Consider the following 24,901-nt stretch of genomic DNA (forward strand, 5'->3'; position numbering starts at 1 on the left):
TACATCTCTGTTTTCTGACGGTCTTAGGCGACCCCTGTGAAAAGGTCATTTAGCTTCAATGGGGTCGCGACCCACAGGTTGAGAACCACTGCTTTAAACACTCTCTTTGTGTTCTTTAAAATTCATGGCCTCTTTTTTCATTTTTTATTACATGCACATATGTATAGGTATATATACACATGTATATTCCTAAACAGAACCTGTTCAGTCTATATGTTACTCGTATGTGTGTTTTTAGGCTAACCATTTGGTATTAGATAATCAATTGGTATGCTATTCCCTGGAGAAGGCTGTTTCTCCCACCCCTGGCATTCTTCAGTTGACTGTAGTTTTTCGTTTGTTTGTTTGTTTGGTTGGTTGGTTGGTTGGTTGGTTAGTTGGTTGGTTGGTTTTTATAGGGATGAGGCCTCCTGGGCTCCACTTTGACATATCCATTGTGTTGACCTTGCTTAGCTTGTGTTTAAGAAGTCATGTTGATAAGATTTTACGGCTGTAACTTCTGACATTCTGAGAAGACACAGTCTCACGCAAACTCCCTAATGTTCTGGCTCTTCTGCTCCATCTTCTGAATTGTTTCCTGAGCCTTAGGTGTGGTAATTCAGTGTTTTCTTATCACATGAAATTTTAATATCATACATGTAGAAAGGTGTCCTTTAAACTCAGATTTTTTTTAAATCACATATCACTTTCCTAGACATGTTAAGAAGAAAAAATCCAAAAGAAATAAGTAGATTGGAGTAATTTTAAAACTTAACTTCTTTATATTTTCCTTTACAGTGTGGGAATTGAACCCAGGGTCCTGTGTAGACTCTTACCACTAAGCTTCAGGCTTCAAAGCTAAAACTGAGTCCAATTCTTATTGTTGGGAATCTCTGCTCCAGCCCCACTCCTCCCATCCAGACCCCACCCCTCAGAAAGCCCGCTAAAGGTCGGATCCTCTCCAAGAGATGCACAGGACTATGCCTACAAGGTATTTAAGACGTGCTCTCCAGACCTGCCAGGTGACTTCTCCTGCTTCCTTTCTCCAGGAGTTGCTTTGCTCAGATTAAACCTGGTTTTATTATTTCGGCCTGATATGATTTATTGCATTGGCAGAGAAACCAAATTTTGGGGTATGGAAACCCTTCACTTATGAGTAGGTTTTTAATTCAGAATCAATATTGTAATTGTTCTTTAGCCATTTTCAGACTGTGTCACGGAGAGAATTGGAGCTTCATTTCTTTCTAAAAAGAATTCAAATTAACATAAAAATCCATTAGTTATTGTTCTATATAGCTTTCTGTACAAAATGTTGAGTGTTAGTAATATTGCCAAATAGATGTTATTCATCACATATATTACCAATTTACACTAAGAACTTAGTGTATAAGGATGATGTACTATATTACCTGAAGTACATTTTTCCACATTGAAATTCTTACATGGATTTGTACGTAGACACTTTTGCTTTGGGGCAGTCATGACTACACCACAGTAGTTTCCTGGCTATTAGAAACTTTAAAAAAGCCATAGCTAGTAATAAATATTGCAGTGTTTCTCAACCTTTCTAATGCTGGGACCCTTTAATACAGTTCTTTACACTGTGGTGACCCACAAACATAAAATTATTTTATTGCCACTTCATAAATTTGCTACTGTTATGAATCATAATGTAAATATCTGATATGCAGGATATTTGATATGTGACCTCCCCAAGGGGTTGTGACCCATAGGTTGAGAATCACTGATATATTGTGACCTCAGCAATGGGAGGTATTTTAAAATACACATTTTATCATCATGAATATGATATATGATATTAATACAAACTTTTTTTCATTTACTGTAACTCAGAGGAAGGGCAAGGGGAAATGAAATTAAAATGGAACTCCTCAGAGGCACTGTGCAAGGGCATGCTGATTGTATTACATGTCTAATGTAGAAATGAAGAACAGTAATTGCTTGCCAGTGGTCAGATCCCCTTTTCCCTCATAGTTATAGAACTCCTTGTGCTTAGTTGAGGTTGTGATGAGAACGTCTGACTAAATTGTGAAGATGGGAAGATCAGAATGTAAGCAACAGTATGATGTTCCAAATATCAAGGCTATATTCTTCAACACCATGATGAGGTCTCCCCTCACCCTCCTTTCCCCTGGATATTTTCATTCAGACACCTGGGATGTGGGCATGGTAGCTTTTCGTGTAAAACTGGGAAAGAAAAACTGACCAGTGGAACAAAAAACTCCTTAACATTGCTGAATCCGCCCTTGGCTGCTTAAGTTTGCAGTCTCTCTCCCTTAATGAGAGAAAAATCTTTCTGTGTAAGCCACTATTAACTTGGTCCTTTGTTACAGAAACCAGAACTGTGGCTTAACTATTACAATGAGAACACCAAATGAATATTATAAATAAATTAACTTCATCAGTAATCCCAAAGTGTCTTTTCATTTAATAAAACACATTGATCTGAGTTTTATTCTCTTCTCCATCACTCTCTGGTATGGTGCCATAAACAAAGGTGTGGTCTGTGATCTAGAGTCTGTGAGTTGCTCATTAACTTTAAAAATCACATTTTGACACATTTTGAAAAACTAAACTGGGTATAATTTTTTTTTTCTTTTTTTTGGATTTTTGAGACAGGGTTTCTCTGCATAGCTTTGCGCCTTTCCTGGAGCTCACTTGGTAGCCCAGGTTGGCCTCGAACTCACAGAGATCCGCCTGGCTCTGCCTCCCGAGTGCTGGGATTAAAGGCGTGCGCCACCACCGCCCGGCATAATTTTTAAAATTAAAAGCTAAAATAAGAAGTCATGAATTTGAGAGGGAGAGGAGACATAGTAGGAGATGGGGAGGGAGGGAGGGACAGGGATGATGTAGATGCATTCATTGCTCATAAATGACGTTCTCACCAAAACGTTAAAAAACTAAAATAATCCAGAAAGGCACATATAGAAATAGTATAAACCAAGCAGAGGCTGTTGAGTTGAGGGCGTGACATTCATTGTATGCTTTTCTAAGTGACTGACACCAGCTGTGTAGGTTGAAGGTAGTCAGATCTGACATATTCACAAGCCATAGTGAATCCCGAACTTTGAAATGTGAAGACCGAATCACTTGGTCTTCATCTAAGATTCCATTCATCTGGAAGTTTCTGAAGACCCATGCCTTCTTAGATGGTCTTTCATCTCTTTTCAGAACTCTGATGCTTTATTTTGCTGTATTAAAACACAATAAAGAGGAAGAGAATGTGTACAGTCACACAGACATACCTATGTGCATAGCGATAGGACAATACTTATGCAAATGTATATACTCAAACCACAGTTTGAATAGTTCTACTCCAATTGTCTGGCAGCCTAACCTAATTTCTGTAAACGTTATTTACCGCCAATCCTATCAAGATATAATGCAATGACAGTTGTATAATGAAATCTTTTAAATTGTCTGGAGACTTGGAAAATTTCAGCTCCGGAGAGCCTACCCCTCAAGCTTGCCCATTGTGGTGGGTAACTTGATTCAAAGGCAAGGTGCTCAGACTGTCACCTGGGCACAGATGCTGGCCATCTTTGCTTAACGGTCTCCCCATCTCCTCCTTACCTCTCTTCTTTAACGATCTTGCCCAAACTCACACCACTGGGGTGAACAACACTGACACAGACCACAAATTCAAATATTCCAATTCTCCAACCACATGTCAGGCTTCTCACTTGGAAACCTCTACCCATTAGCCTGTCTCCTCGCATGAATCCCCTTACTGAGGACAGACCCACCCTTAGGCTGTGTCATTTCATAAATATAAGCACTTATGCCCTTGGGGTTTATCACATTCTTCTAGGGAGCCAAAGAGCAAACAAGCAAAAGCCAGAGACATGAACAGCTCCAGCTGACTCTTGTACCAATGCAATCATGGCTTCCAGGTTTCTGAAGCAAGCAGGTGTATGCACAACCACTCTGTACTTTTCTATATTGTTTTCTCCATCCTTTCTTTATAGACTCTTGCTGTTTTTTTCACTCTCTTGAATTCCCATAGGCTATCCTAAATTGATTGACAATTGACTGGAAAAAACAATAGTTCTAAATAAGAACTTTTTACTTTTCCTGTCCTAAGACTATTATCACACCAGCTTTCAGGACCATCATGTCTTTCTTGAAAAGCAAAGTGGACCATAGCCAGAGGCAAAATCACACAGGTGCTGACAGAAGTCCTAAGAAGTTTGGCTCTATCTGGAGGGACACAGACTGAGAGAGGCAGAGTACCTAAACATCTCAGCTGCAAGAACAAGACTTGTTGCTTTCTGCTATCCTGTTTGTGCTGATAGCGTAGCCTATCATTATCAGAAATGTTCTGGTGGTTTGCAGAAATATTTGATGGCTTCCAAAATGATGTGATATTTTAGAAAGAAAAATAGAAAATATACTCAGGTTTACACAGGGCTCTGAACTAAAATGAATACTTTGAATGGCAAAGTCATCTCTTTGGGACAGTGCTATTATAGGATTTTTCACTCAAACCTCTAGCCATTAGGAAAAAGAGAGATATTTCCAATGACCACTGAAAACTATGTCCATCCCACACAATCCTACGGGTCTACATCTTGGTTCTTGGCCCCAACTTTGTTAGAATAACTTGTTGAAAACTTTTAAATATACAGAATAATATAAGGTAAATGGTACGGAAAACGCATTAAGACCACAGAGTTGGACCTGTTTTCAATGTTACTCCCATAAAAACACAGGTTACACAGTTGGTAAATACTTTCTTCATAGTTCTAAAGCTAAGAAGTCTGATATCAAGGGCCTTTGTGCTGGGCCGGAATTCGTGAGCCTAGCAATTACCCTTCAGTTACTAACCCACTGTTGGAATGACGTCAGCCTGCCACTGAACCAGGGCCCTCATGACTACAGCACCTCTTATGCCCTGCTGCTTTTGTGATAATGCTTCCAAAAGAAGAACTTTAGGAAATATTTTAGAAGCATAGCAGACATGTCATTATCTTTATTCATCTTGTAAAATATAGTTAATAGGCAGAAAGCACATTATCCTCACAGGTTTTTCTCTTTTCCTCAAGTTATGGTGATAATATGTAATACAATAGTAAAAAAAAAAAAAAACTAAAATGTTAAATAAAGCCTTCCTTATCAATAGGCTACAAATAGGAAGCATTCAGTAGTTGCTCTAATAAGCATAAAGAAATTTAAGAGAAATATTAATGCCTATCACAGCATGTTAGAGACATTCTATTTTCATAATTAAGTAGTAGAAAAAAATTGGAAAATTATTCATTTCAAAATGGCTTCCCATTTCAGTCAGGAAAAAACAAAGCTTTGGAAGATTAGTGAAAAATTAAGAGACAATATTTTTCTAAAATTGTAGAAGCTTTTGTAAACCCATATGGTATCTCCTTTACAAGTGTGGAACTCATTTTGGAACTATGAAAATATCTAGTAAAACTAAATATGTATATAATCTATGACCAAGCAATTCTATTTTGAGACCTTTGCTTTAGAAAATCAGTCACAAATATTCATACAAGGAGAAAGATACAAAGATGCTTAATGTAGCTCTGTTACACTCCCAAATTGGACTTAAGCTATAGACCTTAATGAATTATTATAAAATATTACATCAACATGAAATTATAACCCATTTCTTGGGAAAAAGAAAATTAAAGGAAGAATTATACAGTAAACAATTTATATTAAAATATTATATAATTGTAAATATTTAAGATTTTATAAGATATATTTTTGTATGTAAGTGCTAAGCTTAGACACATGTATCCAGTTAGTATCAGTGGTTAATTCCAAAGAATGTGGCATACTGTATCCACAACAGTGTTTAAAGGAATTTGGAATTACTCAGCATTGGTGTACTGGGACTGCCATAAAAATGTACTCCAGAATGAACGTCATAAATAGGAACTTACTTCCCCATCCAGGAAGCTAGAGTTGAGTCAAGGTACTGCAGGATTGAGTTCTTCTGAGACTACTGACCTTGTCCGGTGTGCTGGCTAGATTTATGTCAACTTGACACAAACTATAGTCATCTGAGAGGAGGAAACCTCAACTGAGGAAATACCTCTATAAGATTGGGCTGTGGGTCAGCCTGTAGAGCATTTTCTTAACTAGTGATTGATGGGGGACCCAGCCCATTTTGGGTGGGTGGAACACCCCTGGGCAGGTAGTCCTGGCCTCTATAAGAAAGCAGGCCGAGCAAGCCATGATGAGCAAGCTAGTAAGCTGCACCTCTCCATGGTCTCTGTATCAGAGCCTGCCTCCAGGTTTCTCCTTGCTTGAGTTCCTAGCCTGACTTCCTTTGATGATGAACAGTGATACAGAATAGCTGCATAAACCTTTTCCTGCCCAGCTTGATTTTTAGTCATGGTGTTTTGTTGCAGCAATAGAAACCCTAAGACAGTCAGCAATGACTGTCCCTATGTCTTTTTGTGATCTTCTATCTGTATGCATTTGTGTCCTCAACTCTTCTCCTCTTTAAATGTGTCAATGAAGTAAGACTGGTTCATATTTCTTGATTTTACCATAATTGCTAAAAGTTGTTTTTCTCAAATATAGTCATATTTTGAAGTATTGACTGTGATTACATCAAGAGATAAATTTAGAAAAGGATAAAAGACAGACAGGATCAGTTTGTGATATATTCCTAACAATTTTACTTAAAACAAACAAAGGAAATTGGATTTATATTTGATATTGAGGGCAAACAAATTTGGTAATAGAAAAGTATAAGGTTAATCAAATCTAGAAAAATTGTCCTTTATTGAGAATCTATTTGACATTCAAAATTTTAATAATCCTATAATGCCATATGGCTAATTTGGGTCACTTAAGAAAGATAGAAATGGGGAAGGTTTATTTGTATTTGTTTAGATTTCATGTTTTCTAACAGTTTGAGACTTATAGAAAAACAACATAGTAGAGACTCCTATCATATCCATGTCCAGTTTCTCCTAATACTTATACTTTACATTGAAATGACACATTTGTTATTATTCATATGTTGGTATTGGGAGATTAACTAAAGCCCACACCTTTTTCTTTGAACTTTCCTTCATCTTTGGCTAATGGCCTTTTTCTATTCTAGAACCCTATCCAAGATGATTTACATTTGGTGGTTAAGCCTGCTTAGGCTTCTTGACTGAGACATTTCACAGAACTTTTGTTGATGACTTGATAATCTATAGGAGTATTGTCTGGGTGTTTTTAGAATGTCTGTTTTTTTGGAATTTGCCTAGTGTTTTTTAATCATGATTAGACTTGGTATGAGGCATGATGACTACAGATGTAAAGGACTGCTTACATTATTCCATGTCAAGATTGCATGCTGTGGCCACAGGTCATTACTGTGGACTTCCATCACTTTCGTTGCCAATAGTATTCTTGGAGGGAATGTCACCATGAAGGTGTGCAGTCCACACCAAAGAAGTGAGGAGTTCTGCTTTCTCCTGTATATGTAGACTATATACAAAAATTGCTTAGAATTCTTCTAAAGGGAACTTTGTTGCTTTTCTTCATTTATCTGTTTATTCAGCCTCAACCTATAACTGTATTTCTTTCTACCATTTTACATAATAAAGCATATACTCATACTATAATTATTTTAATGGGAATATTTTTTAACTCCTGAATAACAATATTTTAGCCTATTCAGATTGCTATTGCAAAATAGTATTAATTGAGCAGCATATAAAGAACAGGAATTTGCTTCTCAGAATCTGCAGGCTGGGAAGTTCAAGATTAAGTTACTGGCAGAGTCAGTAGCTCATGAGGGCCTGTCTTTGTTTTCTTTTACCACTGGAGAATACCTAAGAGTGGATAATTTGTGGAGGGAAGAGATTCACTTTGGCTCACCATTCTGGAGGCTGGTAAGTCTACCTCCACCTACTGAGGGCCTCTTCCCACTTTGGCTCATAATAGACATTTAAAGTCGCAAAGCAAGGAGCAGCCTCGCGATTTTAACGATCCACTGTCACACCTGCTAGTCTAGTCCCCAAAGAGGTAAAACTCTGGTATTATAGTAGAGCCATTCCTGAAAACTCCATCCTTGTCACCTGCACACCTCCCACGGGGTCCTGTCTCCCAGCACCTGGCATTGAAGAACTAGAGTTCTAGTCCATGCATTTCGGAGGAAACACGTTGTAGTTGAGCCTTAATCTTGATTCACAGGTGGCAACTACTATCTGTCACCTCCTGTGGTAGCAGGACAAAAGAGCTCCCTTGGACCTATGTTAAAGAGCACTTATAATCCTGTTCACGAAGGCTCTCCCTCCATGACCTAGTCCCCTCCCCGGAAGCTGTATCTTCTATGTGTTAGCACTTTGCATTGTCATGTGTGTAATATCCGAGAGAACAACTTGAGGAAATCAATGCTTTACTTTGTGTTTCAGCTCATCACGATGCGCAAGAGACAGAGAAGAAGAATGTCAAATCTCACCTGACTTTCTCTTTCTTTCCTGTTTGTTCATTTATGTCTCTAGACAACGGGATGATGTCATTCATTCACATTCTAGGTAGTTTATCCCCACCGCCACTTAACCCTGTCTGGAAATGCCCATAAACATACCCAGGGGTGTGCCTTATAATCTCTGAGGTGGTTCCCAATTCAGGCAAGGTAACTGAAGTTAACCATCACATCCTGATGGCATTGTCTTGGGATTTAGGATTTAAACATAAGAGTTTTAGGAGGGCCCAGACATTCAGATGGTAGCCCAGTTCATTTATTAATTCAGGACTTAGAATTATATGTGTACTAGCTTAAAGTGGCATATATACAAAGTTATTAGGAAACATTTACTGAGTTTGAAAGCCTTATTATATTTTCCTGGCATGGTGTTATTCTCACTTACAGTCCAGAAAGGACTCAGTACTTAATGATGTTCTCTGCACAGACAGGGGAAGGAGATCGTTAAGTAGAAGAGGAAGCAATCGTTTCTATTATACACAGCTTCAGAGTTTAACTTTCTGGCTTTGTGGCAGGAGGCAAGGTAGCCACCTTCACTTGCAAAATCTTGAATCCCTTGTGGTGTGCTCGGGTATGATGCACATGTGTTCCCTGAATCCAGCTGATACATTTCCATTCATATCACCATTTGTGCTTCTTATTTATGATGTCTACTGACATTTCTTTCGGTTATTATTTTTTTCCAGATGTTTCAGTCAGTCTGTTGGCAGTTGTCGTAAGCTTCTGTGGCCTAGCCTTGTTGGTTGTCTCTCTTTTCGTCTTCTGGAAGTTGTGCTGGCCTTGCTGGAAGAGCAAGCTTGTGGCTCCCAACGCCAGCACCCTCCCACAGAGCATTTCGAGCGCTCCAACCGAAGTTTTTGAGGCCGAAGAGAAAAAAGAAGTTGAAGAAAATGAAAAGCCAGCTCCCAAAGCTATTGAGCCTGCAATAAAAATCAGCCACACATCCCCTGATATCCCCGCAGAAGTACAGACGGCTTTAAAGGAACATTTAATTAAACATGCTCGTGTGCAAAGACAAACCACTGAGCCCACGTCTTCATCACGGTAAGGAAGGGTCACACTTGTGATCCTGTGGGTGTGGTTTCAGAGGAGCAAACGCATGAGTAGGAGGAGAGAACAGAAAAGAAACAGGAAAAATCAACAAGAATGGGGTTGGGGTGGGGCGGGAGAAGAAAGAAAGGAGAAACAGGAGGGAAGGAAACCTATAAGCATATAAGGTAGTCAAGAGACAAAGGGGAGGAGGCAGAGGAGATACAGAGGAAAAATGAAAGGCAAAGAAGCAGACATGGAGTGGCATCTGGAAAGGACTTGGAGCTATCTCAGTGACATCACAGCACACTAGTTATTTAACTTTTGCCCTTGAGAGGTCCTCAGCCCACAGCTGCCACCTGCAAATTTTCAATTTCATTTTGTTCACTAATAAGTATACAAAAAGCCATTGAAAATGTGTATCACAGAAGCGTGAGTACACACTACACACACACACACACACACACACACACACACACACACAAGGACTATCGAGCCACTCGCAGTAAAAAACAAAGGATAGCTTTTAGTCGGCAGTTCATTAGCACCTAAACTGCAAACATAAAAATGCATTCTTTATCTGAGCCCATGTAGATGGAACTTCATACGAGGCAATTCTTCAGGAGCCTGAATGTCACAGGCATACCATGCAGCACGCATCTCTTTCTGAAATGTGTTTCGGAGAGATGAGTAAGAAATTGTGACCAGTGAGATAAGGAACTTCGGACAAGGAAAGCAGGTAGAACTGTCCCCAAGGCTAGCCTCCTGTGCTGGTTAAAATTTATAATCAAGCCACGGATGCTAGCTACTTGTTTTGAGAACATTTTTAACCAGTGGCATTGATGGTCATTTAAAACTGTGCACGTGTATGAAATGATCCTCTATGCCTCCTTGACTATTATGCTATTATTCTTGAAAACCACAAAGCAGTTTTTAAAAGGAGCAGATCCCCCTGTCCACCAAGGATGTGTTCTGAGACCCCAGTGGATTCCTGAAAGCACCGAGCTCTATAGATGCTGTATTTTCCTGTGTGTACACACCTATAGTAAAGCGATAACAACAGTGGTTAATAGTGAAATAGAATGGCGATAATTAAAACTGTATGAACTCGGCCCCCTTGTCTCAAAGTATTGTATTTTATTATCTATATAATAGCTTTCTTCTTGTCCTGAAATGGAATGATGTTCCCTCCGTGATGCAATAAAGGGTAATGAATGATGCAGGTATTGTGACAGTGTTGGACTTTTACATCACAGTACCTTGAATGTATGCATGGTGGTACATAGATACAGCAGTGTATCTGACCACCAAAATGACATGTTAGTGACTGAGAAGCAGGCTACATGAACGGCATGGATGTGATGGGCAGTAGAGTGAGCCGCATCCCCTGGGAGACAGAGCAAAGTGAACAATAATTCATCTCACCAGTCAGTACAGTATTCACTTTAAAATTTATGAATTGTTTACTTCTGGAATTTTCCATTCAGTATTTCCAGTCCTCAGTTGGCCACTGGTAACCAAGACAACAGTTGACAAAGACCAGAGAACATAAAATAGGATCAGAGGAACCACTGTCCTAACAGTTATAAATAAATGGCAGCATGGTGTTCAGAATTCATCAACTTGAGTTGAGAAGTATGTACCCCACATAAGTTCAGGTGATGAAGACAAGGCAGGTGCTCTATTTTGGGAAACACCATAAAGATGAGATTGTATCTCCAAAATACTATCTTTTGAGTATAAAGAGGCCATCTGATTATCCCTAGTTAAGGGAGAATGAAAGACTATATACTGAAAACACATATGAAGGCTGAGCTTTGGCTATGAAATGGCATCTCGCAATCAACAAAAATAATTTAATCTTAGATTTTTTAGTAACTATATGAAAAAAAGCAGCAATTAAGTCAGAAAACTTCTCTTCACTCAGTCTTAGAAAACATAAAAATAGGTTGTCCACATCTGGTATTTTCTAAGTGAAGAAAGACTGCACAAATCAGTGATTTGGTCTGAATGTTGCTGTTTGACCTGCTTCTTGAAGTGTCCTTGTCTAGATGGGAGGCTGTGAGAGAAGAAACGGAAACCCTTCTCACTGTACCTTCACTCCCCTACAGAAAGTATTAGGAATGGTCTCTATTATTTGTGAATTATCCAAAGCACAGGGAGATTAAATATTTTGCCTGACATAATGAAAGCTTCCAGGACTGGTAATTCAGGCTTATCTAGATGGATGGAACATTTCAATTTTTAAACATAATGTGGGTTTTATACAAAGAAAACTGAGTTACCAAGTCAGCTGAAGACAAGCAGTTTGGAGTTGAAAAGTATCTTCCTGCTTGTTCCACTTAATTAAGGGTCTGAAATTGGGTATGGCTACTGTGAGTGACTGGGGTCAGGATTCCAAATATGCTTGGCATGGGGATGAATGCCTTGTAGAAAATTTCATCCCTCATACTTCTCAAAATTCCTCATCTCCATCGATCCCTTCATCATGTTGTGTGTTCCCTTTATATGTAGAAGAGGAGAGTGCAGGGTTTATTCTGCAGTCGCCTTGGACACGACTTGAAGATTGCTTTTTAATAAATCAAATTGTCTAGCTCAAATGCCAATTTTGCCCGACATGGCAAAATCAAAGCTACATGCATATCCATGCACACGTGTCAAAAATAAACTTAACTTTAATTTTTCATTTCCACATCTTATTAGTTCGGACAAGATGACATCATGTTCTTTCAAGGCTCAGTTATCCATTTCTCTATTGAAATAACAGTCTGACAAGTCTAGAAATTAGCAGCATTGCTGGACACTGGGAAACTTTTCGGTTTCTCATCCCCATTTTCACATCCCTGGACATTTGACCCCTCCAGCTGTCAGACAAACTACTCAGCTTCACTTATGTTCCTTTGTTACCAAAATTCTCATATGCCCCTCCTGATTGGCCCTACATTCACGCAGAACACTTATGTGTTTACTTCTGGATGTAATAAATGTGTTCTGTCCTCAATCCACTCCAAGACTCTGAGGCTCTGTGAAGAAATTGACATCGTGTAATATCAACTTCAACTTGAGTAATTATAAATGTCACCTGTGTGGTGGAGAAGGTGAACTTCAGGGAACAGAGAGGTTGTTTCCAGTGGAGTCAGGAAGAAGTGTCATTAAGCTCAGAGGCAAACAGGAGTCCATAAATTTCCCGTGGGGACTTAACTGTACTGCTGATGGAAACACTTACACGAAGTCATAGGATACAATGTACTGCTTTTAAAAAAAAATGATTGAGTCAGCTGGAATCAGAGTATATGAGGCCTTAAAATCATGGCTGAGATGTTCAAAGGCTGTTCTTTCAAATATATATTCAGTAGACATCACTTGTTTCCAAGAGTTCTGTTTCAGGATTATTAACTGGGCAGCTGCTTATGGGGAAGACTGTTAAGGGATGACGTATCTTTTGAAACTAATGTAGTAAATTCATAAAGGAAAGAAACATGAAGTTTTTTTCAAAACTTGGGTAATAATTTAGTGATCATTTGTCTCATTCGAGTGCTCAGAAACTTGAAACTGCAAAATTTTATAATCTAACTTTACCTAAATTCTGGATGTTTCTGCATGGATAGCTCTGTGCATTTCCCTGATATGTATTAACTTCTATTCTGCTTTTCGTAGTAGAGAATGCACTGCAGAAACTCTGCACAATGTAGTGAATTTGAGAGTCAAAGCATAAATTCCATCACCTTGTCTTGCCCACCCAAATGGTTACATACTAGGAAGGGTGCCTCTTCTAAGTCTTCTGAAAACCTTAGCCTCCCTGTCTATTTTTGCTCATGTTGTTCGATGAGCAAATGATGATCTTTTTATTTACTTTAAAATCTTTACTGAAAATGTATGAGTCTACTTTTCTTCCCAGACATAAGCTGCTATCCCTGACATTTAAAGTGGAAATTATAATCTAGCATAGTGTCTCACTACTAAGCTCATAGAACTAAATGCTAAATTCTCGAACTACAAGGACGTATAACCTACTTTCATACCCTCCTGTCTTCCAGCACTGTGTAGGTCAGTACACGGCAATTGTCAAGGGGTGTTTTTGATTGATAGATCACTGCTTCATTTCAGTTTATTCTGCGAGACATCAGGTGGTGAGGGGACACTGTGCTCAAATTAGAAGGAGGTTAATGGTAATGTGCTCACAGGATGAGTATGAAAACCAATTTTCTGTTCATTCATTAATGGTATAGAGATTAAATGAATAGTCACATAGGTTCATCACTGTTCAAGGATTCTAAGGACCCACTATTGGTGAAATTATTAAGGCCACTCCACGTAGTTAAAAGGATATTTATTCAATGGCATAACCTACAAATTAAGGGATAGGTAGGTCACGGGGTCTGGGGAAGGTGTATCGCAGTCCAGCGGTGTTCTCTGGAGCTCTGCTCAGTCCACCTCCACCATTTAGGGTCCAGGCACAGAGAGAGCGCTGGCCCATCCAGATCTCGGGTCTCCAGGCGCCTCCCCTGGCCCCGCCTCCTAGGCGTGACAGTTGCCAAAGTCTCAATGGGGGTTGGAACTTCCAGATCAAAGCTGGAATAGCTACCCACTACAACCCACCAAAATGATTAGAAAACACGAGAGAGCTAATCAAACATGAACAAAAGCGGGGAACTATGTATAAGATAAATTCTGACTACATGTTCTGATAGAATTAGCTATGACTGATTATAAAACAATTCATGAAATGGCCATGCACAATTTTACAAAGAATAATTCAATGTACCTTGTTACAAGGAAAATGAAAAATTATGTAAAACTGTAAGTACTGTGTAATTTTATTTACTCTAAGGGTTTTTTTTATATAAATTAAATTTCTTTCAAAAGAGAATAAAAAAACTAAAATTACTCATTCCAGGTCATTGCAAGAAATAGAAAATGAGATATAATAATAATAAAAGGGAGCATTTGAAAAATATGTAGCTAGCTACGATATCAAGAACCAAAGTTTGCCCTGAACAATAGGCAAAACAAAGTTCAGTCTCCTTGAGCTGAAAGTTCATGAGTCATGTGGTCATGAAGTCAGTGCCCAAGCTCTCTTGTAAAAGGGGTGTAGTTGGTGAGTGCACCTGCTGCTTTTCTCAAATGGAGTAACTTCTTTTTTTAAAACATTTATTTGTTTATTATGTACACAGAAGAGGGTGCCAGATCTCATTACAGATGGTTGTGAGCCACCATGTGGGTGCTGGGAATTGAACTCAGGACCTCTGGAAGAGCAGTTGGTGCTCTTAACCTCTGAGCCATCTCTCCAGCCCCAAGGGTAACTTCCTGCCTTGAGGCTGTACCAAACACAACAACCAGAAAACAGATTCTTCAGGTTTGAATCTATTTTAGTTTTCTGGCTCTAATAAACAGTAATTTCTATTAAAATTAACGCTAATTTTAGGTTGACTGGTGCTTCTTTATGATGCAGATGAGTCCTAGAATGTTTCATGGTTTTCGTCACAAGGACCCTAGCATAAATCATTTATGTAAATGGCCATTCATATGGCCCCATCATGCTTTTAATTAAAAATATCGGAAGATGAATAGTAACTTTTGATATTATGAACACCACAGTCTAATAAAGTACTGAAGAATGGCAGACAGGAAAAAAAAGAGGTAATTCCAATAGGCCAGGGATGTTGTGCCAGAGGTCAAGGGAGGGGAGGGACAGAAAGGTGGCAGATAGGAGGTCAGCTCAGCTCAGGATTACATCTGTTCTTCAGAACCTAGCTCAGCTCACCCAAGAGCAGGGCTCATGACAGTCAAAAGAGTGTTGCCATAAAGGGAAAGCCTGAACTGGCACACTGAACACAGAAATTTAAGGCCAAAATACATTCGGTCAGAACACTTTTGAAGGTTCTAGAAGTAATATAAAATGAATCTAAGATTTGTTATATTAATCATGTTATTGATAATTTTTAAGATATATTTTTTACCTTGAGTTTTTAATGTAATTACATCATTCACCCCTACCCCCTCCTCCCTCCAAGTCCTCCTATATACCTTTACTTGCTCTCTTTTAAATTCATGGACTCTATTTTCATTCATTGTTGTTATATATGTATTGTCTATATGCATATATATTCCTATAAACACAACCTGCTCAGTCTATGTAAAGTTACATCTTTTCAGGGCTGACTATTTGTTGTACTCTTCCCTGTGAAAGACTATCTCTCTTGCTCTCAACATTCATTAGTTGTCTGTAGTTTTTTGGCATGTCTATTGTTTTCTTGTTCAGCTCATGTTTAGGCAGTCATGTTGGTGAGGCTTTCTTGGTACAGCTTCTGACATTTCTAGGAGACACTGTTCACAGCAAACTCCTTGATCTCAGCATCTTTTTTGCCTCCTCTTCCACAGTGTTCCCTGAGCCTTAGGTACAGGAGTGTTTTATCATTTGGGATTGGGCCCCACATCAATGCATTTTGGTTGGTTGTGGTTTTCTGTAGCTGTCTCCCTCTGTTGCAAAGAGAAGTTCCTTGATGAGGAATGAGAACTGCACCTGTCTGTGGGTATAAGGACAAATATTTATAAATTTTAGTGATTTTTGCTGGCATACTAATACAGTTGTAGGATCTCTAAGATTTATGACTTCACTAGTCCTAAATTAGCTAGGTTTCCGGAACCAGGCATAGTTTCCCACTTGTTGAGTGAGTCTTCAGTCTTGGAGGACTGTTGACTGCCTCCAAGGTGGCACTAATGCACCTTTCAGAGTTATCCTGCTGGTCATTGTTGTGGTTCATAGGTGTCATAGCTGGGTAGGTGTACTAGTTGATTCCCTCCTTTGGAAGCTTACAAGGCAGCTTCTGGTACCATAAAAGCTAGTCCTCAGAGAATAAGTGGGCTTTCAGGTCATATGCATCTCAAGGCTTCTGGGCCTTGTGTCTTAAGTGCATGGATTCTTCAGCAATAAGAACTTCCATCACAAGGGAACAGCCAAAGGCAATAACAGTAGTCTATAAGGTTTGGGGAGTCTTTTGGACTACTCCCTGACTCAAAAGGGGTCTTCTTGTGACTGGTGTTGAGGTTTTGTTTGACAGCCTTCAGTTCTTGGAAGGAGCGTTGTCAGCCAAGATAGGAAAATTTAACTTACAGTATGATGCACCAACTTGCTTATATTGATTGTAAGTACTCTGTTTTTCCCTCTTCCATCTTCTGTGTTTATCTCCTTCCTCCTCCCTAAGTAGAGCTCCACTGATCTCCCCATTTCCCCCTAAGATCACTTGTACCCTGGTAGTTCCCTCTCTCTATTGCTCCTCCACCCTGCCAATGGTCCCTTTTGATTTTCCTGGTTTTTGTAGTTACTCCAGGATATGTACTCACATCTGAGGAACTGGAGCTAGGAACCTGAGAAGAACATGCAATGTTTGTCTTCCTGGGAGGGTTAACTCACTCCATATGATCTTTTCTAGTTCTGTCCATCTACCAGCAAATTTCATGGTTTCATTTTCTGTGTGGCTGAATAGTATTACATAATGTACATGTGCCACATTTTCATTATCCATTTGTCTGCTGAAGGACATTTAGATTGTTTCCATTTCCCAGGTGTTGTGAATAGAGAGAGAATCAACGAACATGGCAAACATCTGTGAAATAGAAAATCTAATCCTTCACATATATGCCAACAAATGGTTAAAGCTGGGTCACATGGCAGATTTATTTTTAGGTTTTTTTTTTTTAAAGAATTCTCCACACTGGGGGGCTGGACAGATGGCTTAGGGGTTAGGAGCACTAGTTGGTCTTCCAGAGAACCGGGGTTCAATTCCCAGCTCCCACACGGCAGCTCACAACTGTCTGTAACTCCAGTCCCAGGAGATCTGACACCTTCACACCAATGCACATGAAATAAAGTTAAATAAATTATTTTTTAAAAAAAAAGAATTCTCCACACTGATTTCCAGAGTGGCTGGACCAGTTTGCAGTCCTCCCAACAGTGAAAGAGGTTGTTTTCATCACCCTCCCCCCACCACTGTATCCCTTTGTCAATTCTTCTGTTGATCTTTATCATTCTGGCTGGGGTAAAGTTAAATCTCAGAGTTGTTTTGATTTTCATTCCCCTGATTGGTAGTGGGGGAAAAAAAAAAACATTTTCTATATATTTCTTAATTGTTCTTTTTTCTTCTTTTGAGAACTTTCCATTCAGGTCCCAGGCCCATTTTCTGAATGAGTCACTTGTTGTATGATTTTTTTTTTTTTTAGTTCTTTGTATATTCTAGATATCCATACTCTACCAAATGTGTAGCTGACAAAGAGATGAAGATTTTTCTCTCGTTGGGTGTACTTCCTCTTCACATGGTTGATTGGGGGATTTTTTTTTTTTTTAGCTGTGCAGAAGCTTTTTAGTTTTATGAGGTCCCACTTGCTAATTTTTGTCCTTATGTCTTGGGCAAATGGGGTCCTATTCATCACATCCTTCCCTACACTGATATCATCTAGCAGTTTCAGTGTCTCAGGCTTGACATTTAAGTCTCTGATCCATTTGCAGCTAGTTTTTGTGCAGGTTGATAGATGTGGGTCTAATTTCATTCTTCTACATGTGAGCATCCAGTTTTCCTAGAACCATTTGTTGAAGATGCATTCTTTTCTTCATCTTATGTTTTTGGGATCTTTGTCAAATATTGAGTGGCTGAGGTTATCTGTACTCATGTTTGGGTCTTCAATTTTTTTACATTGGTCTAATGTGTCCATTTCGATGCTAGTAACATATTGTTTTATTACTATGGCTGTGTAATATATGGCTTATGTCTTTTGATAGGAGAACTGAGACCATTAATATTTAAATTTATTATTGAAGTGTGTGTGTTAGTTGAAGTCATCATACTGTTGATTTTTGATGTTACTGTTTGTGTTCTCAGTGGAACTTCAAGGTTTAGTAATTATGACTTTGTATTTCTTTCCACGGTCTCTATTATGCTCATTCCTCTTTTCAGCCCGAAATGTTGCTTCCTGTACTATCTTTAGGCATGGCTTGTTGTATATAAATAGTTTTCAAACTGTTAATATAATGGAAAGTTTTCCTTTCTCCTTTTACTATGAGAGGTAATTTTGCTGAGTATATTAGTTAAGCTCGGCCATCAAGGTCTTTCAGGTCTTAATGCCCTGCCCAGGCTCTTCCTACATTCAAAGTTTCCATTGAGAAATCCTCTGTTATTCTGATGAGTTTTCCTTTATATGCGACTTGCATTTTTTCTCTTTGTCACTTTCAACACAGGTTTCTTTTGCTCTGTATACTTAGTATTATAACTATGATAGGCCACAAGGATTTTCTTTCTTTCTTTTCTTCTTCTTCTTTTTTTTTTTTTTTTTTTTTTTTGGTTTTTCGAGACAGGGTTTCTCTGTGTAACTTTGTGCCTTTCCTGGAACTCACTCTGTAGCCCAAGTTGGCCTCGAACTCACAGAAATCTGCCTGCCTCTGCCTCCTGAGTGCCAGGATTAAAGACATGTGCCACCACCGCCTGGCCACAAGGATTTTTTTTCCCGGTCTTGTCTACTCAATGTTTTGTGTGCTTCTTCTATCTGTAAGTGTATGTTTTTTCTTAGTTTAGAGAAGATTTCTTCTATGATTTTGTTGATGGTATGTTCTATGTCATTGGCTTCAGTTTCTTCTCTGTCATCTATGCCTATCGTTCAGTGAGTTGGTATTTTTATGGAGTCCTACATTTTCCTTATGTTTATTTCTGTGCTTAAATTTTTTTCATATTCCTTGCTTATTCAGCCTAGATCTTCTACTTTTTCTATGAGTCCTGATAGTCTATCCTTGGCTTGATTCATTCTACCTGTGAGACTTCCTTTCCTTTGAGTTTTGTAGTTCAGTTTAGACCTATGAGTTTTGGTTTGGTTTAACTGTGATTACCCCTAGGTCTTCATTCTTGGAATAAAAAAATATGTGACTTGTTTTTATATGTTACAGGAGCCCACAATTGAGAGATTTCAGGTCTTTTCAAGAGACTGAACTTTTAAAATGTTTGAATTTTTAAAGACTGTGTGACTTCTAATGTTATTTATGCTTGATATTGTAATATTAGTATTAATATCAGATATTAGAGTTGAACAAGAAAAAAATGTTTATCATTGAATAGGGGTGTATTTTTGTGCCAAGTTTCAAAGAGTCAAATGTCACGGGGTTTTTGTTGTTTGTTTGTTTGTTTGTTTTTGTCAACTTGACACAAATTAGAGTTATCAGGGAAGAGGAACCTCAATCCTTCAAATGCCTCCATCCAGATGACCTATAGCAAATCTGTAAGAAATTTTCTTGATTAATGATTGATGTGGGAGGGTCCAGGACTTTTGTGTGATGCAACTCCCAGGAAGGTGGTCCTGGGTTGTATAAGAAAGCAAACTGAACAAGCCATAAGAAGAAAGCCAATAAGCAACATTACTCCATGGCTCTGCTTCCCTTCCCATCTCCAGGTTCCTGCCTTGAATTCCTGCCCTGGATTCTGTCAGTAATAGACTGTTCCTGAGAAGTGTAAGATGAAACAAACCCTTTCCTCTCCATGTTGCTTTTGGTCATGGTGTTTTATCACAGTAGTGGGAACCCTCCCTAAGACAACAACCAATGCCTTGGTCTCCTATCAGATCATCACTTGTTGCTATGTCTTCTTCGCCTTCATAACATTTAAAAATGCTCCTCTCTGACTCTGCATCATTCATTCTCTTTTCTTGATGTTAATTCTTCAGTATCAAAAGAACATGGAAAGGTAGGAAATATTGATTAGAAGTATGCTCAAAGTTGGAGCTGTGGAATAGTTTCCAGTTAATGACAAGACAGAATCTAACTATTTGCTTGATAGCGTTTAAGAAATAAGATATCACTGTAGGGGAGTAGATCATTGAACTTAGAGATCAAACTTTGGGAAGAAGCAAGCATATGGTGACAATTAGAACAGAAGTGTCCAAAGTGATATGGAACCAGGAGACTAAAATAGTGTAGTTTCAAGGGAATGGTTTGATTAGCAATACGGGACTAAGAACAGGTGATTACCATGAAGAAGTGCTCAGCTGACAAGTCAGCGAAGTGGCATTTTATTTCTGAACTTGGGGGACAAGAGCTATGGAGTATTCCAGACCAAGATGCAGTAGAATAAGAAATGTAGAGAAAGCATCAGCAACCACATGAGAAGGCTAGGCTAGGTTTCTAGCAAGCAATAAAGTTTAAAAAAAAAATTCATACACTCAATGGCCTGTGCAGTTAGCCTTTATACATACATACATACATACATACATACATACATACATACATGCATACACACACACACACACACATACACACACACACACACACACACACACACACACACACAGAGTAGTCCTTTCCAATCCAGCACTTCTCCCAGAGTGCTCATACCGGCCTCCAGAAGTTTGAGGGGTAAGAGGTGCAATGGTTCACATTTTCATTCTTTGAAATTTTGCTAATCACTGCCATTCAAAAGGAGAAAAGGGGGAAGAGAGGAAAGCTGTGTGTTGTCAATGGTGCTAGTTCAACACTGTAGCAATGAGTGCTCTTGTTAACCTACTCACTGAACTGACTTGAAATGGGCACCATTCACCCTGCAGTTAGGACAATGCTCCTTGAACGAAAGTGACACTACGGTTTTTATCCCATTAGAAAGGACCCTGTAGGAGTGAGTCCCATCGGTAATTTACAACCATGCACATCACATTCAGAGGTATAAAGAAGAAAATTCCAAGTTTTGAGAGCACAGAGAATTAAATTATTATATTAGAAAGTCTTTGAAATTATGAAATAAGCTGATAATATTCAGTAATTAACATCTTTCAGGTTCTGTTCGTACAAATCAAAATTGTTGGACCAGTGAAAGTGATTTTAATAGGAATATTGTTCTCAAGAAGCTAAGGGTTGCCCCATTAAGTAGTGATTAGCACTCTGACTTGATTTGCAAATTGGATTATAGTGGGCCACTTCAACGCTTCATAACAACAATGGAGCCTATGGGAAAATTTTCCTGCTGTCTCATAAATTCTCTCTGGCCTTACTCTGAATATAATGCAGGCTTCTGACCTTTTATTTGGGGATAAGTTTAGGGTCAATATTCATTACATGGAATATCTAATGAATTATAATGGAATAGGTCTAAGGAGACAGATTGCTTCAGGATTTACAGTCAAGTCTTAGTAAATATTTTCATATATATGTTTATATGTTCAGTTACAGAAACTGGAGTTTTGATTTTTAAATTAACTATAGTTTAATAGATAAGTTTTTAGTCTGACCTGAGATTTATAGTATATTTCTTTGTATAAAAATATTAATTCCTCAGAAAACCAAAAATAATAATAATAATAACCTTTCAATTATGGTCAAATTTCAATTTAGTCATTATTATTATATAATAGCATAAATTGTTACAATATTTATGTTGCTGTTTTAAATATATTTTGAATATATAAACATATTTAATAATATACTTAGAATTTTTTTACGCCATGGAATCATTATGATTTGGCTTATAAATTCAGCATCCATATGCCATTCCAATTTCAGATAGCTATTTAAATAAGTGAAAACAAAACCTCTAAAATTATACCTTAAGATATTTCCAGCAAGTAAGCTTTGAAGTTTAGTGTATATAAGTATGTTATATATAATGTTTAAGTGAAAATGTTATATAAGGTATATATGAATATTTTTTTCAGTATGTTTATGGTTACTTAATACAACACATTATTTAGTGCTGCTAGAGACTGTAGGAGAGGAATTTGCTGTGGCAGCAAAAGGGAGGAAATCATGAATTTGCTTGAGTTTGAAGGTTATTGGGACATCTGTTTTGAAATCTTGGAGCTTTAGAGACATGGGGGTAGAATCTTATATAGCCGGGACATATCTGCAGAACTTTCCAACTCAACTAGGAATTATAATCCAAAACTGTAATTTTTTGATGGCTAGATTGAAGAGAAAAAGACCTGGAATGAAGCCTGCAAGAGGCTCACGGACTGGCCTAGCTCATACTAGACAGAAATCACAAAGGATGTATAAGGGAAATGGATCTCAATTCAAGTTATATGTACATGACACTCACAAGATTAGTATATTTAATATTTGGAAATGTGTAGGGATAATAGTGAGTATGATATATTCAGTTGGAATTTTTAAGACTTATTTTTGCCCCATTAAAATTGTTAATTCTTATTTTGTCCTTAAAGTTTTGAGACCCACTCCAAGTTAAACAAGGGAGATATGTTCACTTGGGTTGCCACAACTCTATAAATTTTAAAAGTAAATATTCATCTAGTTATCTTAAAGATGAGAAATAACTGGCATGTAAGAATATGTTTTTATAGGGTTTTGTTTTAGTAGTGGAGTTGCTAAAACGTGAAATTTAAAATATCCAGATGTGAAGAAGATGACCAAGTGGATAACTTTCTCCAGTCTAGATGGGAGTGATGAATGAAGATATGCATGATGTTTGTGGAATAGAACATTGTTGAGAATGCTGTTTCTTCACAATGGCATTTAATGATGTGTTTATGAGTGAAAAAAGGTGGAAACTCCCTAAAATGTATATCTATGTGTTTCAATTATTTATCAAATTTTAGATTTCTTTTTCTTTGACTATTATCACTCTGGCTTTTCAAAGTAGCTCCTAGCAGCATTTGAGTGTGGGACACTGTTGATATAGTCACAGGTCTAATAATCCTACACGTGGACAATAACATTTTTTTCTGATCCTGGCTGGTGGGGAGGGTGTATAGATAACTACCATCAGAAATGACTAACCAAAATGATTTTGTGTATGTGTGTATGTGTGTGTACAGCCACAATTCCTTCAGGAGACACCTGCCAAGACAAATGAACGTCTCCAGTGTTGACTTTAGCATGGGCACTGAGCCTGTTTTACAAAGAGGAGAAACAAGGACCAGCATTGGGAGGATAAAGCCAGAGCTCTATAAGCAGAAATCAGTTGACTCCGAGGGCAACAGAAAAGACGATGTGAAAACCTGTGGGAAACTTAACTTTACGCTCCAGTATGATTATGAAAACGAACTCCTAGTTGTTAATATTATCAAAGCTTTAGATCTCCCAGCTAAAGATTTTACAGGAACTTCCGATCCTTACGTGAAGATGTATCTTCTTCCAGACAGGAAAAAGAAATTCCAGACGCGTGTCCACAGGAAGACACTAAACCCTCTGTTTGATGAGATATTTCAGTTTCCAGTGGCCTACGATCAGCTAAGCAACCGGAAACTACACTTTAGCATATATGATTTTGACAGATTTTCCAGACACGACATGATTGGGGAAGTGATTCTTGATAACTTATTCGAAGTCTCTGATCTCTCCAGGGAAGCCACAGTATGGAAAGATATCCACTGTGCTACCACGGTAAGCAATAAATCCACCAACTTCTCTTTGACCTCTGCTGTTATTTAAGACCAATCATTCCCCACATTATTGGAGTAAACTCTATAAAGCTGTAGAACTTGAACCCCAAGTTCCTGCCAAGGTGGTATTTGATCCCACAGCAATATAACATGTGAACCTAACACGGCATAGGGAACATTAGCAGGTGTAAAAGCAAAGCAGTTTTTACACATTACTCCAAATTGTAAGACTTTTGTTTCACAAAATACTTACGTGTAACCTGTTCCCAATACCAGTTTCTCCATAATTGATGCTGAATTTCATTATCTAAATTGACTTTGTTTCACAGGCCAAACCTGAGATGTACACTGATGTGTCACATGGTTTGATCTGAAACAACCCATGGCTACAGAAGCTTCCATGGAATGCACATGGTTACAGTACTATGGGATGCTAAAGGATCAAAAGATAATTCCCCATGTTAGAATTATTTTTTACGACATGTATTTTCCAATACAAAATGATATCAACTCTAGTACAGAAAATTTTGAAAGCAGTAAAAACACAATAGAAATAAAGTAATCCACAACGCTACCACTTATGTAAATGTTTGGGGTATTACTTTCCTGTTTCTGCTCTGGATACACTGAAATAATTGTGATTACTCTGAATTTTTATTTTCACACTGATTTTGTTCCATGCTAATTTGTTTCAGTGTATGATCTCTATCATTTTAAAGTTTTAAACTATGTGCTGTGTGTGTGTGTGTGTGTGTGTGCAGTATGTGTGGGTACACTTACCATGGCATGCACTTATTGAGGAGGTCAGAGGACCCATCTGTGGAGTTAGTTGGTCCTTTTCTACCCTTACATGGATTCCCATGGATTAAATTTAGATTCCCAGGCTTGCACTGCAAGGGCCTTTACCTGCTGAACAATATCATTGGCCACATAATATATGATATCTAACTATGTTATCCATTTACTTAACCATTTTCTTGTTACACACTTCAATGAAGCATAAATTTTGTTTAAAAAAGTGAGTTTTTTTCAGTTCACTTTTGTAAGGCCGTG

The 24,901-nt window shown here is 38.2% G+C and overlaps 1 protein-coding gene across 1 annotated transcript in view; it reads left to right on the forward strand.

Moving 5' to 3' along the window:
* Positions 1 to 24,901, forward strand: part of Syt10 (synaptotagmin 10) — a 65,326-nt gene that overhangs the window by 6,338 nt on the left and 34,087 nt on the right. Inside the window, exons 2-3 of the mRNA XM_028869230.2 lie at positions 9,142 to 9,499; positions 23,282 to 23,849. Coding sequence (XP_028725063.1) covers positions 9,142 to 9,499; positions 23,282 to 23,849 — 926 coding nt within the window. The remainder of the gene's footprint in view (positions 1 to 9,141; positions 9,500 to 23,281; positions 23,850 to 24,901) is intronic.

The sequence above is a fragment of the Peromyscus leucopus genome, chromosome 20 (genome assembly GCF_004664715.2).
Source record: "Peromyscus leucopus breed LL Stock chromosome 20, UCI_PerLeu_2.1, whole genome shotgun sequence".
NCBI lineage: Eukaryota > Metazoa > Chordata > Mammalia > Rodentia > Cricetidae > Peromyscus > Peromyscus leucopus.